Raw genomic sequence first — 16,856 nt, forward strand, 5'->3', positions numbered from 1 at the left:
GGTCCTTCCTGCAGAACAGAGCACTGTCCCCCACCATGCTTTGCAGTATCAAAGTACAGTAGGTAGGCTGGGAACAGGCTCACAGTTTGCATTTAGTGGCTGTCCAGGCTTCCAGTCCACCTGTCTGGAGCCCCCTTACCATATCAGTAAGAGGTAACTATTTATGAAATACCATCAAAACTTATTTCTCCAGGAGAAAAGTTACTTCAAAAATACTCTGCTGTGAAATTTCTCAAAATGCTATCCAGCTTGTTGAAATTCATTTACATTATGCAAAGAATATGAAATTTTAAATAATCACCCAATTCTAAGTTCAAAAGTACATTTATTTAAGTGTGAGCAAGTTATCAATATAAAAGAAAAGTGTAAGAAATAAAAATAATCAAAGTACAAAACATTTCATATCTTTAACAGCCATAATTTAGACAGCAAAGTCTTATTTACATCATTTTTATTTGTAGATGAAATTTCACACAGCTTTCTGAAAACACATTAAAAACCTGGCAAATTAATCAGAAGACTTAATGTGGGCTCTTAGGCATATAATACAAAACATAATTTATGTTTCCTAGAATAAGATCACACATCTTAACACGATGCAGTCAGTATTACATCTGTCTTCCTGGTCGAGGTCTCTCCCTAAGGCAGAGCTGGAAAACAAGCCCTCTGCAGGGAGGGAGTCCTGGTTCATGCTGCCAGCAGCTACCCTTGTGCTCCAGGCTCCAGGCTAGCAGCAGCAAGAGGCCATCAGTTAAATTTATATGTGGCCTCATTGAGGAAAATGGTTTTCACACACAAGGTAGCAGGGTCACATTAGGCCAGAGCCCCCCCATGTAGTTCTAGTGACCACCTCCTTCTGTATTCAAGCTACCTTGTCCTGTTGCAAACTCCAACACCCATGGCATAGGCTCTCTACCTGCCACATGGGTGGCTGGGTGGAGACACCCTGCTTAGGTCATAGCTAAAGCCTAATCCAAGGCACATTACATTCCTGGTTTCCTGTCCCCAAAGCCACCACAAAAACATGTCCTTAAGAGAGCTGTCACCCTAAGTGTCTTATGTGGGCGACAGTGAGGGCAGCAGTGCTCCTCAAAATTCTTAAAACTGCAACCCTTTAATACCTCATGTTGTGGTGAGCCTCAACCACCAAATTATTTTCATTGCTACTTTATAACTGTAATTTTTACTAGTGTTATGAATTGTAATATAAATATCTGATATGCAATTCCTGTGAAAGGTTCATTTGACCCTAAAGGAGTTGACACCCACAGGTTAAGAACCACTGGGCAATAGGCATGGACAGGTTTTCAGTTGACCAATGTAACCTGAGAAGCAGCTCTACCATGTTCTCAAGTGTAAGCAGTGTAAGAAGAAGCCTGGGGAAGTCATCAGAGGATGTGCTGTATAAAGACCAGATGCTACGGCACACCTGCCTCCTGTCACTGTCCAGCTCAGTCTGCTTGGAGGAAGATCCCTGCCAGGGACTCCTGCTAGCTCCTACTGGCCACCAAGCTAGGTCTTGGGGCTAAGAGGAAGTGTTTGGTAAATGCACTCAGCTGGGTGACACCACACAGATGAAGGGCCAAGAATGACATCACTCTAACCTGGGGGCTCTTCACACATTAAAGTAACCACCTCAGCTGGGCACAGTGGCTCATGCCTGAAATCCTGGCACTCAAGGCGATCCCTATGAAGTCAGCCCAGGCCACAGGGTGCCAGGCCAGCATGCAATAAAGTAAAACCTTCTCTCAAGAATCTGTGCCCTGGGCTAGAGAGATGGCTCAGTGGTTAAGAGCACTGACTGCTCTTCCAGAGGTCTGGAGTTCAATTCCCAGTAACCACATGGTGGCTCACAACCATCTGTAACAAGATTTGATGCCCTCTTCTGGTGTGTCTGAAGACAGCAACAGTGTATTCATACATATAAATAAATAAATCTTAAAAAAAAAAAAGAAAAAAAAATCTGTGTCCTTCTAAAACTAATAGCTGAGATTTAGTGATATGGACTGTAAACTGACAGGCTTCCTCCCTGGGAGCCTGAAAAGCCTTAGCTGTTCAACACAGACCCAGCCACATCTGTACCTTAACTATAATGCCACATCAAGCTGTGTCACTTCCCACCTCATGGCTGTGGAGTGTGGAATAGCCCTCAGGCATAGACTCCCATCATTTTCTATGGGGTCAAACTGTAAACTCCTTCAACACCTATGTAAGCCAAGTAGGCTGGTCACCGTAATAGCAAGGAAAGTCTGGAGACCAGAACCATGATGCCCCTTTTTAACTTGCAAATGTGCCTTCAGCCTCACCTGTCCCTGCAATGCGCCTTCGTAAAGGATATGATTCATAGTCCAGTGTCTGTGTGAGTACTCCAGTCAGGACAAACTCTGCATTGTGAACATCTGAAGGGACAGAACCAAGGCTGTTAGGACAAGGCCACTGAGAACACTCACAGGTCAGTGTAGAGGTGAAGGGAGCCATACCTATTCCCCTGGCAAAGTACTCGCGACATAAGTGCAGGTCGTTCTCACAGGATATTAAAATGATCTCTGAAAGACTCTAGGGAAAGAGAGAATGAGCTCTGAGTGAGGGGGAGGAAGAAGCAGCCACAAGGCACAGCACTGGCGTGTCGGGGCTCTGCTCTCACCTTATTCTGCTTGTGCTCCATGAGCTTCCGGAAGGATGGCTGCTTGGCTAACACCTTTCCCCCTGCACACTCTACAATTGCCTTCATAGTTGCCAGGCTTGGGCAGATGCCAGGGGTGATATAGAAATACTTTGTCTACAAGTAAACAGAAACATATCTTTTAAATGTTTTTAATTGCATGCAACTTTTCATGAAGCTTTTTTGGGGCTTTGTTTTTTCCAACAGGGTGTCTGTGTAGCTCTAGAATTTCTATATAGAGCAAGCTGGCCATGAAATCCCAGATCTGTCTGACTCTCATCTCAAATTTAAAGGTGTGTACGGTAACACCTGCTCTACTGAGATTTTATTAAAAGATATCTTAATTTTCTAGAACTATGAAGGTTAAGTTCCCCACTAGCTCCCTATCTTCTGCACCCTCACCCCCACAGAGGGGTTTAGCCCACAGAAGGGGCCAGTCCACAGAGGGGGTTAGCCCACAAAAGGGGTTAGCTCACAGAAGGGGTCAGTCCACAGAGGGGTTAGCCCACAGAAGGGGCCAGTCCACAGAGAGGGTTAGCCCACAAAAGGGGTTAGCTCACAGAAGGGGTCAGTTCACAGAGGGGGTTAGCTCACAGAAGGGGTTAGCTCACAGAGGGGTTAGCCCACAGAAGGGGGTCAGTCCACAGAGAGGGTTAGCTCACAGAAGGGGTTAGCTCACAGAGGGGTTAGCTCACAGAGGGGGTTAGCTCACGGGGGGCGGGGGGGGTGTTAGTCCAAAGAGGGGTTAGCTCAAGAGGGGGTTAGTTCACAGAGAGGGTTACTCGCAGAGGGGGTTAGCTCATAGAGGAGTTAGCTCGCAGAGGGGGTTAGCCCACAAAAGGGGTTAGCTCACAGAAGGGGTCAGTCCACAGAGGGGGTTAGCCCACAGAAGGGGCCAGTCCACAGAGGGGATTAGCCCACAAAAGGGGTTAGCTCACAGAAGGGGTCAGTTCACAGAGGGGGTTAGCTCACAGAGGGGTTAGCCCACAGAAGGGGGTCAGGCCACAGAGAGAGGGTTAGCCCGCAGAGGGGTTAGCTCACAGAGGGGTTAGCTGAACATTTCCCACATGGACCACATGGCCTCCTGTGGTCAGGAAAAGTAACTACATTTAGATGCTGTGGTCATTCTGAACACATTTATAACTCAAGAGTCTGAAAAGACATTGGTGTTGTATTAAGGACAAAAATCAAAACACTTTCCTTGATGTCACTTAACCAAAAGCAAGTTCAGAATTTCAACTCTCTCCCTGTGTCTTCCATCCTCTCCTTTCTATTGTATAAATCTGAATCTGTGCCTGCCTGAAGTGTATCTTGGAAATCTGTCCCTGTCCCTGAGTCTGCTTCTGTCCCTCACAAAGGGTTTTCCTCTCCTCTTTATTGAGCAGCATAAAAAAAAAAAATCATCATATACGGAAGGAACAATGATTTCACAGAAATCTTTAGCTGACTCCAACCAATGCCCAATGATCCAGGCAACAGACAGTATTGCTAACATGACTATAGATCAAGCAGTATCCAAATGGTATGTTCAACATTAATGATGGATATTTGTTTCTAAGATAGCTTCCAGCCCATCTGCTGTTTCCAGCAAAGATGTTCAGAACACACGTTGAAGCACACAGCTATCATCACTCTTAGGTCAGGGACGCAGAAGAGTGTATAATTTAAGTACAGCTATTTAATAGCTTGGGTTGTAAAAGGTGATTACATGGGAAATCAAGGCAAGTAAGGTAGATGATACATTGTTTCTTAAAGGCAGGTTAAACAAAATGCTTACACTGGGGGAGAGAATATGCTCTTGTTTCTACAGGAAAAGAAAAACTATGGATTCCATCCAAATTAATAAAAGTCAGATTTGATAGAGGAAGACCCCCCCCCCCAAAAAAAAGAAAGATCTTAGCTACAGACAGAAAGAAAGAAATCAAGAAGACCAATAGAACAGGTAACAACATCATTTGCTGATTCCTCTACATAGGAACAGCCCTGAAACTGGCTGAGACCTAAAGATGTCTCAAGCTGGAACTTCAACTATATATACATAGCCCATGGACCTCGAGTCCTCAAACTGTTAGGCTAAGAAATGCAAGTTAAATGCAGTCAAACTCATGGTCATATTGGGTACCAGTTTAGTTAATTACAATAAATTTTTTCAAAGTTATTCAGTATGGTGGTTTGAATATGCTTAGCCCAGGGAGTGGCACTATTAGGGGGTGTGGCTTCTTGGAAGAAGTGTGTCACTGTGAGAATGGGCTTTGAGACCTTCCTCCTAGTTGCCTCAGGAGCCAGCCTTGTATTGTTTCACTTTGAAACAAGATGTAGATTTTTCAGCCTCTTGCTCCATGCCTGCCTGGATGCTGCCATGCTTCTGGCCTTGATAATGGACTGAACCTCTGAACCTGTAAGCTAGCCCCAATTTAATGTTTTCCTTATAAGAGTTGCATTGGTCATGGTGTCTGTTCATAGCAATGGAAACCCTGAGATATTCAGATAATTAGTAGCTAAGAATAAACAATGTTTGACAATTCAGATATACTGTAGATAATTAGTCTTCAAAATTTTCGGACATACACAGAATATGGCATTTATAATTATCTCATTAAAAGATCTTTTGACACAGGTCTGCTCCCGACAGTACCCCCATTCCATGTCAAAGAAGATGATGTGTATCAATAATCACCATATAGAGTTGCTTCAAGTGTGACAAACTAGCCACTGGGCAGAGAAAATGTCCATACTTCAACTACAGAGAAATCTGTGCATAAAGGACAAATGGACGCAGGAAGTCGACTGGCAAGTTCTGCTAAGACACATATGTAAGTCCTTCATAATTCATGCCTCACAAAAAATCTGAATAGATGGATGCTCCAATGTTATAGGGACAACACTAGAGTCTGTCTAGGCAGTCAGCTATCACTGTCATTTATATAACTTTTGGAAGCTGCATCCCTGCACTTTGTGAGTATTCAGTTAATATTTATTCCTTTTCAGGTCTCTGATGGGGTTGAAGACTAGATAGTCAGAATCTTACTATAAGCTTAAATTGTTTAGGACTTAAGATGATATTCTAGGTCCAAGAATAAATATGTTTTTAGGTTATAATCTAAGGTAGGATAAATAATAGAAAATTTTCCTTAATTGTCGAATACTGTGGGTGGACATTGTTAATGTTTATCATACCTTATAGTTTCATAATTGTTATAATTATATTCAATTCATATTGAAAGAAAAAGGGCCTTTTATTTTACTAAAAAGGGAAATTGTAGAGAAAATCTTGTGTATTGTATGGATGCCACACCTGTCAATTAAAAAGACTATGGCCTATGGCTTAGGCAGAAAATAGGTGGGACATCCAGGAGGCAGAAAGAATTCTGGGACAGAGCCAAGCACAGGAGATTTGCTGAGAAAGATGTGAGGAGATTGATGATACATGGTACCTGAGCACAGGTAACCAGCTGCATGTCAGAATATAAGTTAAAATGATCTAGTCAGAGAAGAGCCTAGCTAATATGGCCAAGTATTTGTAAATATATTTTGAGTCTGAGTCTTATTTCTCGGAGCTGCTGAGAAGTGCTGAACACACTATGCCAAAGCAGGATGAGGGCACACTTTTGCCAGTCTGTATAAAATTCCAATGTAGCTCAGAATTTGGCCATAGCTGTCTGCCTAGCAGAGGAGCAGCAGCCCCAATTCAGCTACAAACAGGCAAGGAAACCATACTCGTGCTGATTCTTTCTGAGGCTTATAACAAAACTCTCACAGAAAAAGGTAAACATTTGGAAAACTCAGACCCTGGTCGTAAAACTGAATCTTGGCTTCCAAACCATTCCTAAGACGTTCAATGACCAGATGAGTTTTACTGACTACTTAGTTCTCTGATTTAAAAAAAAGGAAAAAGAAAAGAAAGAAAAAAAACAACAAAAAGATTACTTCCCAACTGCCCGAAGCCTCTTATCTATCAAATATTAAAAATACAAACTCCTAAATTTTCTATTTAGCTTTCAGTCAGAATGTTCCCAAGGACCATCTCTAGTGGAATGTGCATTTAGTGAGAACATAAGCAGAGGCTTTCTAAGGTTTGTTAAAAGTCAAAAGCCAACAAGCTGGTTATGGCGGCCAGTGACAGTAGGATGTGTGGAAGGAGGCAGAGGCAGGAGGATCGAGATTTAGAGGCCCAAGCTGGCCTCTAAATCTCGCCCCATAAAACAATCAAGACAAAAAGCCTGAAACCTGAAATGTCTTATATCAGTTCAATTATTCATCAACACACACTTGGATCCCTTATCAATGACAGATCTCCTTTTTAGATTATTGTAACAATTTTTCCATCAGAGTAAAGAATGTTCCTGAAACCAAGTATGGTGTCATACTACTTTAATCCCAGTACCCAGGAGACAAGAGGATCCTCAGTAAGTTGGAGGCCAGCCTGATTTATGTGGCAAGTTCAAGCCCAGTCTGATCTATCTACACAGTGAGAGCCCATCAACATCTATTAAGCTGTACTACACTCCCTTGCAGAAAGTAACCATGAAATAGAAAGGACAGTTGGGTGATCCTATCTATCACCACTGCTACGCCTACTTATTTCTGTAGGGGCTTTCCTTACCAGCATACCTTAAAGAGGGGAGAGACGTGGGCTCGCTTTAAGGACTCTTCCAGACTGAAAGAGAAGAGCACTTCTGCCTCAGCATCTCGCAGGATGTAGTTCTGCTCATCTGGAAAACAAAACAAGTGTGTGCTCTGAAAGGTGCACCCTGCATAGAGCCAGGCCTACAGGCAGGCAGGACATACAACCCACAGTCACACTCATCCTGTGACTTGGGTACTATCCTGGCTGTTTTTATGTCAACTTGATACTCATTAGAATCATCTGAGAGAAGGGGTAACTGGGAAATTGTTCCCAGAAGAAGATGGAACTGTATGTAAATCTGAAGGGCATTTTCTTTATTAGGAAGGGCTCAGATTTTGGGGGGTGATGCCATCCCCAGGTCCTGGGTGCTGTAAGAAAGCAAGCTGAACAGGTCATGTGGAGCAAGCCAGTAAGTAGCATTCCTCCATGGCTTCTGCATCAGCTCCTGCTTTCAAGTTCCTACACTGCTTGGGTTCCCATCCTAACTCCCTTGGGTGATGAACAATGATATGAAAGTATAAACTCTTCCTCCTCAGGTTACTTTTGGTCATGATGTTTCATTGTAGCAACTTTTGCCCTAATGTACTTGCTTTAGTTGGTAAAAGGATCTGTGTGCTTTCCCTTAATATTGCTTTATTACAAGTGCTCCTAAGGGTTGATATTTTGACATATAGCTAAGTTAGATTCTAGGCAGTCCTTGATCCAACCTTGAGCATGGATAGCTAAGTCACTGCCCTACACAGAAATTTACCATTATCTAGGAAGAAGGAAGTTTGTGATCCAAAGAGGAACCAGAGTAGATACTTAGAACTATAGATAGCTGAGTTACACCCATATACAAGTATTTACAATGGCCTAGGAAGAAGGTGGACTATACAATAGACTAGAGTAGGAACTATAGCAAAGGCACAAAGCCCTTGCCCCTGGCTTCTAAGAATGTTTTTGATCCCAATTGTTAACATTGAATTTTATCCCAGTTGGTTCCTGCCAGTCCTTCCGTGTTTGCATTCCTCTGTTTTGTGTAAGAATCCAGTAACCTCTTTGTACTTTGCCGGTGTGTCACCCAACTTCCCTATTTTCTTCTGTATAAAAAGTTTGATGCTCGATTTGACAAATTACATTCAGATCCACACTCCCTGTCTGTCAATTCCCTTGTCCACCTGCAACCAGAGACCCGGTTCCACGCAGACAATGACCAAAGGGGTCTGTGGTAATAAATGTTGACTAAGACAACTATAAGACAGGCAAATGTTCTATCAGAGCCACACTGCAGCCCCCAGTATAACTAACAGGAGGGGCCATCATGTCTATAGAGCTTCCACAGGCTGCTCACCAACAGGCTTCAATAAGAATGTGGCCATTCTTGTCTACTAGGTGCTCTCGTCTATTAAGACTTTACAGTACAGTGGGAACTGGATATCACAGGAGAAATTTCCAAATGAAATGTACTTCAAAGGCTGCAGTTTGCCTTTTCCCTTGATGCCATTCAAAGACTAAACCTTTATGTCTTGTTATAGAATAGAAAGATGTCAATCAAAGGAATCCCTGTCATAGGCGATAAATTTATGAGCTTAATTAAATGAATAAATACCACATAGTTAAAGAACAAACTAGACAAATACTGGGATAAATTCAAGAAAAAGCCACAACTTCACTATTGAAAATGAGTACCTTTAGCCAGGCAGTAGCCAGGACTACACAGAAAAATTCTGTCTCAAAACAACAACCAAAACAAAGATAGAGACAGAGAGAGAGAGAGAGAGAAAGAAAGAAAGAAAGAAAGAAAGAAAGAAAGAAAGAAAGAAAGAAAGAAAGAAAGAAAGAGGGGAGGGGGGAGGAGGAGGAGGAAGAGGAGGAAGAAGAAGCGGAGGAGGAGGAAGAAGAGGAGAAAAAGCCCAGCCCTGCCCAGAACGCACCGATAAATGTCTGGCGCTTGAAGCACTCCTCCAGCCAGTCCGGAGTCACAATGTGCTTTACCACAGAGATGGCCGTCAAGAATTTCACTGTGCGTGTCACCTTGCTGGCAATGAGGTGGGTACACTTCTTCGTGCACTCAGCAACTTCCCCACCAAGAATGTACAGCTTCTGGAGCCACAAACACAGCAGAAAGGGAACCACATGTCAGCAGAGAGTGACATGTCACCTTCCTCAGCTGCACTCTTGAGGAAAAGCAAAGCACAAAGCATACACATGTAACAAAGGCCAGGCAACAGTCCTGCCCGGGTTTTAGAGCAGGACTACAAATAACATTTCTAACAGCAGTGTTAGCAAATGCTTCCTTGAAAAGAAAAAAAAGGTGGGGTGCTGGCAAAATGGCTCAGTGGGTAAGGACAGTTACCATCAAGCTCAATGACAAAAATGCCCCATTCCTGGAACCCACATGGTTGAAGGAGAGGGCCAAATCCTACAAGTTGTCCTGTGACCTCCAGATGTACCCTGCGGCACATGTATAACACCCTGCCCCCAACACAACACACAGAAAGTCCACATAAGAAAAAAGTACATTTTACATAGAAAATATATGACTCTAACCACATAGTCAGTGAATTTTTGACCCTCTTCCACCAAAACCAAACTACTAATTACCAGATCCCACCAATCCCTCCCATGTTCTCTCAAAATGTGTATTTACAAATGTTCTATTATTTCCATCCACCCCACCTACCCTACCCAGGGTAGCCTCCTTCTTCCCCAGAGACCCAATCATGGGAAGGCCATGTGCTCAGAGAACCTAGAGGTCCAGTGCCTCTCAAGCCTGAAGTCTCTATACTCAGCTATTAAAACTGATAACTTCATGAAGCTGGCAGGCAAATGGACAGAACTAGAAAATATCCTGAGTGAGGTAACTCAGATCCAAAAGGACACACATGATATGTATTCACTAATAAGTGGATATTAGCCCAAAAGCTCAGAATACCCATGATACAACTCAGTGACCATATGAAGCTTAAAAAGAAGGAAGACCAAAGTATGGGTACCTCAATCCTACTTAAAAGAGGGAACAAAATAGTCACAGGAGGTAGGAGAAGGGAGGGCACTGTGAGGGAGAGGGAAAGGGTGTGATTGTGTGTGTGAAGGATCGGGTATGGGAACAGACAGGAAAGAAGTCCTGAGGGTCAGGACAATGAATGAAGTAGTGGGGGTAAAGGGGTGAGGAATGGGTGTGTGTGTGTGTGAGACCACTTGAAAGTCCCAGATGCTGGGGAAGTGAGAAGTTCCCAGAACCCAACAGGGATGACATTAACCGAAATACCCAACAGAGGGGAGATTAAACCTGAAGAGACCACCTCCAGTAGATAGGCATGACCCCCAGTTGAGGGATGGGGCCACCCACCCATCTCAAAAATTTTAACCCAGAATTGTTCCTGTCTAAAGGAAATGCAGGGACAAAAAAATGGAGCAGAGACTGAAGGAAAGGCTATCCAGAGACTGCCCCACCTTTGGATCCATCCCATCTGCAGACACCAAACCCCGACTCTATTGCTGATACCAAGAAGTGCTTGCAGGTAGGAGCCTAGTATGGCTCTCTTCTCAGAGGCTCTGCCAGCATCTGACTAAAACAGATGAAGATACTCACAGCCAACCATCAGACTGTCAGACTGAGCTTGGGGACCCCAAAGGAAGAACAACAATATCAACTAACCAGACCCACCCGCCTCCCTGAAGAGCTTTCCAGGACTAAACCACCAACCAAAGAGTACACATAGATGGGTCCATGGCTCCAGCTACATATGTAGCTGAGGATGGCCATATCTGGCATCAATGAGAGGGGAAGCCTTTGGTCCTGTGGGGGCTTGTTGCCCCAGCGTTGGGGGATGCTAGAGGGGTAAGGTGAGAGTAGATGGGTGGGTGGGTGGAGAAACACCCTCTTAGAGGCAAAAGGGAGAGGGAATGGGATAGAGAGTTTGCAGAGGGAAGACTGTGAAGGGGGGCATTTGAAATGTAAGTAAATAAAATAGCCAATTAATAATAATAATAAAAAACATTCTCATGGTCCAGACTTTTATGTTAACAAAAGAACTAGTAACGAATTGTAAAATAATGCCATTAAACAAGGCAACTGCCAATACTTCATAAACACTATCAGTGGAGATGTGACAGGCTACTCTTGATCAACCATCACTGCCAGTGCCACTTCAGCAATGAGGGTACTCCATGCATACTAGCCAAGCGCTCACATCCCCCTGCTAAGCGCTATGCTAATAAATGGCCAGTGTAAAGCAAAGTCAGGCAGAGGACACTGCTGAAAACCTGTAAACACAACTTCACCTTAATGTACTGCTGAACTTGAACAGGCTCAAACCCAGTGAAGAGCACTAGAGGCGTCAGCTCTGGAGTCAGCTTCTTAGTGGGAGGTGGCAAGTCTTCAATTCTGTGATGCAAACACACAGGGCAGTGATGACTTCAAACAGGGGCTCTTTAGGGAACCCGAACCTAACAAACTTTAGGTGTTTGAGAGTCAGAGTGGAGGGGTGCTCCTGGGATGGATGACAGTCCTTTCTCTCCTATCAATTACCAGAGTCCCACCACATCCCGGAGAATCAAGCACCAGATCACTGTTGATAAGAACCATGTTCTCAGGTGGTCATGGTGGTACACACCTCCAACGCCAGCATAGGGCAGCCAGCACTATCAATTCAAAGCCAACCTCAGGGACATAGTAAGTTTGAGGTTAGCCAGGCTACATGAGACCCTTTCCAAAAAAAGAAAGAAAAACATTCCTATCATTCACTCCCCATCACTGTGGTCCAGTACTTTAAGGAAGCAGCATTAGACCCAGCGTCTAAGTCACTGGTCTATCAGCTTGCCCAGCACAGTCTCCACTCTTCACATTAACATGTGTCCAGCACAGCGGCTGCTCTTCACATTAACATGTATGTGCCCAGCACAGTCTCCACTCTTCACATTAACATGTATGTGCCCAGCACAGCTGCTGCTCTTCACATTAACATGTATGTGCCCAACACAGCGGCTGCTCTTCACATTAACATTTATTTTTAGTATTTTGTAGTAGGGCTGATGGAACAACAGGTAAGGGCTCTACAAGTGACCACACCCCTACTGCCTTATGTTAGGTTTTTAAAACCGTCAAATGACTCTGTGGCTGTTGTTACACGAACAATAACACACTGAGAGGATGTCCTAGTACTTCTACACAGCTAAGTTCTAGCCCTGTCTTCACCAAGGCACACTGCAAGGCATAGTTTAAATAAAAGCCTTGGGTCTTGTATATTCACCTTCAATGTTATTAAACCTTATCCGTATCTATAAACCTGAGTTTTCCTCAGCTTGTGTGCGGGTGTGGTGAGTGAAGGAAGGAGGAGGAGAAAATGCTGATTGCAAATGGCCGGCCCCTCAACAGTTCCCTCTCATCAAGTACAATATGGAGCCAAGAGCTCTTGAGTATCCTAAGAATAGAGCCTCCTAACTTGCTTCAGTTCAATGTTGCTTCCGCTCTCAGGAAGGCAGGACTGTTGGCCAGCCACACTGCCTCAGGATGAACCAAAAAAGTAGGCATGTAATAACAGCCAATCAGCATGCAGAGTGCCAGGCACAGAAGTTACTCAGGAGTCTGTCGTCTTTCCCAAGGTGGCCTCCCCGAGAACTGGAGAACCCAGTGGGGCTCAGCACAGTGCACTTGGAGCACTGCAGGTGGCAGTGCGACTCCCCACAGCGCTGCTGCTTCACACATAGTCAGGGTAAAGTTCTGCTTGAGAAAAGGTCCTGGTTTTTATTTGTAATAAATAAGAAAGAAACATGCTTAATCACTGAGTATCTGTCAAACAAGACACTGGTATGTCATGTGACAAAAGTAAATCCTTTTAAATCCAACTTACAGTTATATGTATGTGTTTTGCCTACATGTGTGTCTGTGCACCATGTGTGTGGTCTGGTGACTGCAAAGACCAGAAGAGGTCATCAGGTCCCCTAGAACTGATGTTACAGGCAATTGAGAGCTGCCATGTGGATGCTGGAAACTGCTTTTAACCACTGACCCACCTCTCCAGCCCCTTGGATACAATTTACTATGAAAACTCTCAGAAACATGACAGTTGGCAGCAATGTTCCAAAGCCAACCTGTAAAGGACAGAGGAACGGGAGGAGTCTGCCCTGCTGCACATACCTGGCTCTTTTAGAAGAAGGCTGGACGTTAGCGACCTCATTCGGTTTCAGCTTAGGAGGTAATCTTACACCCTGTAAATAAAATGTTGTATACTTCAGTCCATCTCCGAATACAGAGGCCTCCAAGAAGACACAACATCACCAACACCTTCGGCCCCAATCAACAGGAGAGCCACTGCCCTCACTAGGTAGGGTGGACCCAGCCAGGAGCAGAGACCTGCCTTTTCTTTTCCCTCCCACCGTAGTCACCAAATCTCTGGATATTTAAACATGCCTGCCCATTCCCTTCACTTCTCAGAATTCTCAACCATCAACTCCCCATCTTTACTCAAGCACTCTGTTCCAACCTTGAATATAGCACACATTATCAGCGCCAACACATCTCCGTAAAACAAGACGAGCCTCAAACCAGAAGCCACACACTACATACCAAGTGACAATCACATCAACAGTGCTTTTATGAGCAAGGTAAGGTGCTCAATCTTAGCAAGAGCCTCATGTACCAGAACCAGCCCAAGCTCCCTCAGCAAAAGGCCTTACCCACCAGCTCCAGCCTCCACTCCAGACAGAATCGGGGAATGGAGACTGTCTGTGGGGTCCCCACATCAGAGGCCGCCCACACTCTGACACTGTTCATTTCTTCATACTGTATGTAAACTCAGTTGGCTGGGCCTGTCTAAGCTATAGTGAGTTCAAGGCCAGCCTCCACAAATAAGCTCTTGTTGCAAATACATAAAGGGCTGGGTGCAGAACCACTGCCCAGCCCATGACACTGGCTCATTCTCCACCGTGACTGGCTCTACAAGCCCATTTTAAAAGCACCACACGGTAGCTCATACTTATAATTCTAGCACTATAGTCATTTTCAGGTAAACATTAAGTTCAAGGCCAGACTGGGCTCTATATGGGACCTATTTAAAAAAGCAACCAGAGTGGGGGGGGTCAGGTGGGGTAGTGTGATGCCCTCCCCGCACCTTGTCCCTTGTCACCTTCGGTAGTTGGGAAAGCTAGCCCTGCATCGTCACTAGCTGTAGCACTGAGGAGCTTGGGCCCTGCACCTCACCTGGACAACACAGTGGAGGTGAAGGCACTAGTGGGCCAGTCCCTAACGGTGTGAGAGCCAGAGAACTGGCCCAGCCCTTCATAGGCTGGAGCAATTAGGCGAGTGAACCCCACACCTTGACTGGGTACCACAGTGGAGCTGACTCTGGAGGCCTGAGTGTGGGTGAGTCGGCCCCAAGAGCATGAGAGCAGGAGTTGACCCTGGCTCCTGATGATGGCTTAATAGTGTGGCTAAGTGGTGGAGACACGATCCTGGTGGTTCGGATATGGGAGAACTGGTAAGCTGACCAACTCAGCTGCCATTCAGGCCCTGATCCTAGGCTTTTGAGTTGTCCTACCCTCAATTCTATATCATCTGGGATTGGTTGGGCTATGTGAAATGGCCATTCCTGTTGATTCAAAGCTACATGACACAGGGCAGTCACTGTCTTCAGACACACCAGAAGAGGGCATCAGATCCCATTACAGATGGTTGTGAGACACCATGTTGTTGCTAGAAATTGAACTCAGGACCTCTGGAAGAGCAGCCAGTGCTCTTAACAGCTGAGCCATCTCTCCAGCAGGGAACAATAGGTCTTAAATGAGTAAACACTAATACAACAAAGCCACAGGCTCATCAAGCCTTAAGGGTGAAAATGTAGAGAGTTCCTAACAGACAATCCATAATCAACTTCCAAAATGCTTTATCCTGAAGCAGCTCACCAGAATATCCAGTGTGATGTGACCCTACCCAAGAACCCTCAGGAACGTCCCCAACAATAGGGAACTCTGACCTGTGGCCTGTGTGTGGCCATACCTCTGCCACTTCTAGTGGCTCTCAAGGCTTTGTCCAGTAGCTATGAAAAACTGACATCTGATGACAGTCCTGCTCCTTAGCTCCTCGAGTGTGACATGGCTCTCTGACACTAGCAAAGATTCTCACGTACACATGAGCACAATCACCACCCACACAGACAGTACAGAAACATGCAGACTGGTATGCTAACACGGATGACAGAGGAGATACCCTTCATGTGCAACTAAACAAGTGACAAGAAGCCAGCAATCATGAACATCTTCACTGTACTTGAGTGGCACAGCAACAGCCAGTGTGTGTGTGTGTGTGTGTTTGGCGGGGGAGAGCGCGCGGGGGGGGGGGGGGGGGCGCGGTTGGGGGAGACACACAGGAGTCCACAGTGAGATGTGTGGAGTGACATACAGGAGTATCCACAGTAAGGTGTGTGGGGTGACATACAGGAATGTCCACAGTGGGGTGTGTGTGTGGGGTAACATACAAGAGTAAACACAGTGAGATGTGTGGGTTAACATACAGGAGTGTGCACAGTGGGGTGTGTGGGTGTGTGGAGTGACATACAGGAGTGTCCACAGTGGGGCGTGTGGGGTGACATACAGGAATGGCTAATGATATGTATGTGTGTGTGTGTGGTGACATACAGCAATGGCCTCTATGGGGTGTGGGGCTGGCATACCATCAACAGCTCTGCAGTCACCTTCACTGGGGTCCTCCATGCATCTGAAAGAGAAAGATGTCATCTTCCACACTGAATGTCTACAAAACTTTGCTGTAAGGCCTTCTTAGGCAGGGAACCTAGTAGACACACAAGGCTTGTCTACAGTACTCATTTAGGGTAAGTGTAGCTATGATACTGCAGCTCAGGATCCAGGACAGGTGATTCACCAAGGGTATGCACCATGTGCCCAGTAGGACCCACAAGGACCAATACACAGGTGCTGGCCATGGGGACAGCTTGTGCTGTGCAACAAGGTAGATCTGACACCAGATGTGCACCCTGCAAGGACCAGGCAGTCCATTGGGACAAACAGCTATACAGTGCTGGGTGTCCAGTGGGAACACAGAGCAAGGCTTCCCATGACCAAAGATTTATAAAACAAAGTGGGCTTCACAGGGGAATGTCAAAACACAACCTGAAAAATGTTCATTTTAGAAAGGTAGAATTAAAACCTAGCATCAATATTTACACAAACAGAAGTTTTTAAAGATAAATAAAAAATGTCTTTAAAGGGGGCTGGAGAGATGGCTCAGCGGTTAAGAGCACTGACTGTTCTTCTGAAGGTCCTGAGTTCAAATCCCAGCAACCACATGGTGGCTCACAACCACCCGTAATGAGATCTGGTGCCCTCTTCTGGTGTGTTCGAAGACAGCTACAGTGTACTTATGTGTGATATTAAATAAATCTTAAAAAAAAAAAGTGTCAGTTCTATAATTAGCTGACATTTAAAAAAAAATGTCTTTAAAAAGCTGTGTTGCATCTTATATCCCCTATCTTCTGTGGGGCAGTCCTCCCCTGAGGGTTGTACAGTCATCTTATATCCTCTATCCTCTGTGGGGCAGTCCTCCCCTGAGGGTTGTACAGTCATCAT

The 16,856-nt window shown here is 45.0% G+C and overlaps 1 protein-coding gene across 3 annotated transcripts in view; it reads right to left on the reverse strand.

Annotated features, from left to right (window-relative positions):
• Positions 1 to 308: 308 nt before the first annotated feature.
• Positions 309 to 16,856, reverse strand: part of Paxip1 (PAX interacting protein 1) — a 50,658-nt gene continuing 34,110 nt past the window's right edge. For all 3 annotated transcript variants that reach the window (XM_021163784.1, XM_029477698.1, XM_021163785.2), the window contains 9 exons: positions 15,944 to 15,987; positions 13,414 to 13,484; positions 11,559 to 11,661; positions 9,206 to 9,374; positions 7,274 to 7,374; positions 2,645 to 2,779; positions 2,481 to 2,556; positions 2,339 to 2,399; positions 309 to 763 (listed from right to left, as the gene is read on the reverse strand). In XM_021163784.1, the coding sequence (XP_021019443.1) occupies positions 748 to 763; positions 2,339 to 2,399; positions 2,481 to 2,556; positions 2,645 to 2,779; positions 7,274 to 7,374; positions 9,206 to 9,374; positions 11,559 to 11,661; positions 13,414 to 13,484; positions 15,944 to 15,987 (776 nt within the window). In that variant the 3' untranslated portion in view covers positions 309 to 747. The remainder of the gene's footprint in view (positions 764 to 2,338; positions 2,400 to 2,480; positions 2,557 to 2,644; positions 2,780 to 7,273; positions 7,375 to 9,205; positions 9,375 to 11,558; positions 11,662 to 13,413; positions 13,485 to 15,943; positions 15,988 to 16,856) is intronic.

The sequence above is a fragment of the Mus caroli genome, chromosome 5 (genome assembly GCF_900094665.2).
Source record: "Mus caroli chromosome 5, CAROLI_EIJ_v1.1, whole genome shotgun sequence".
Classification (NCBI taxonomy): Eukaryota; Metazoa; Chordata; class Mammalia; order Rodentia; family Muridae; genus Mus; species Mus caroli.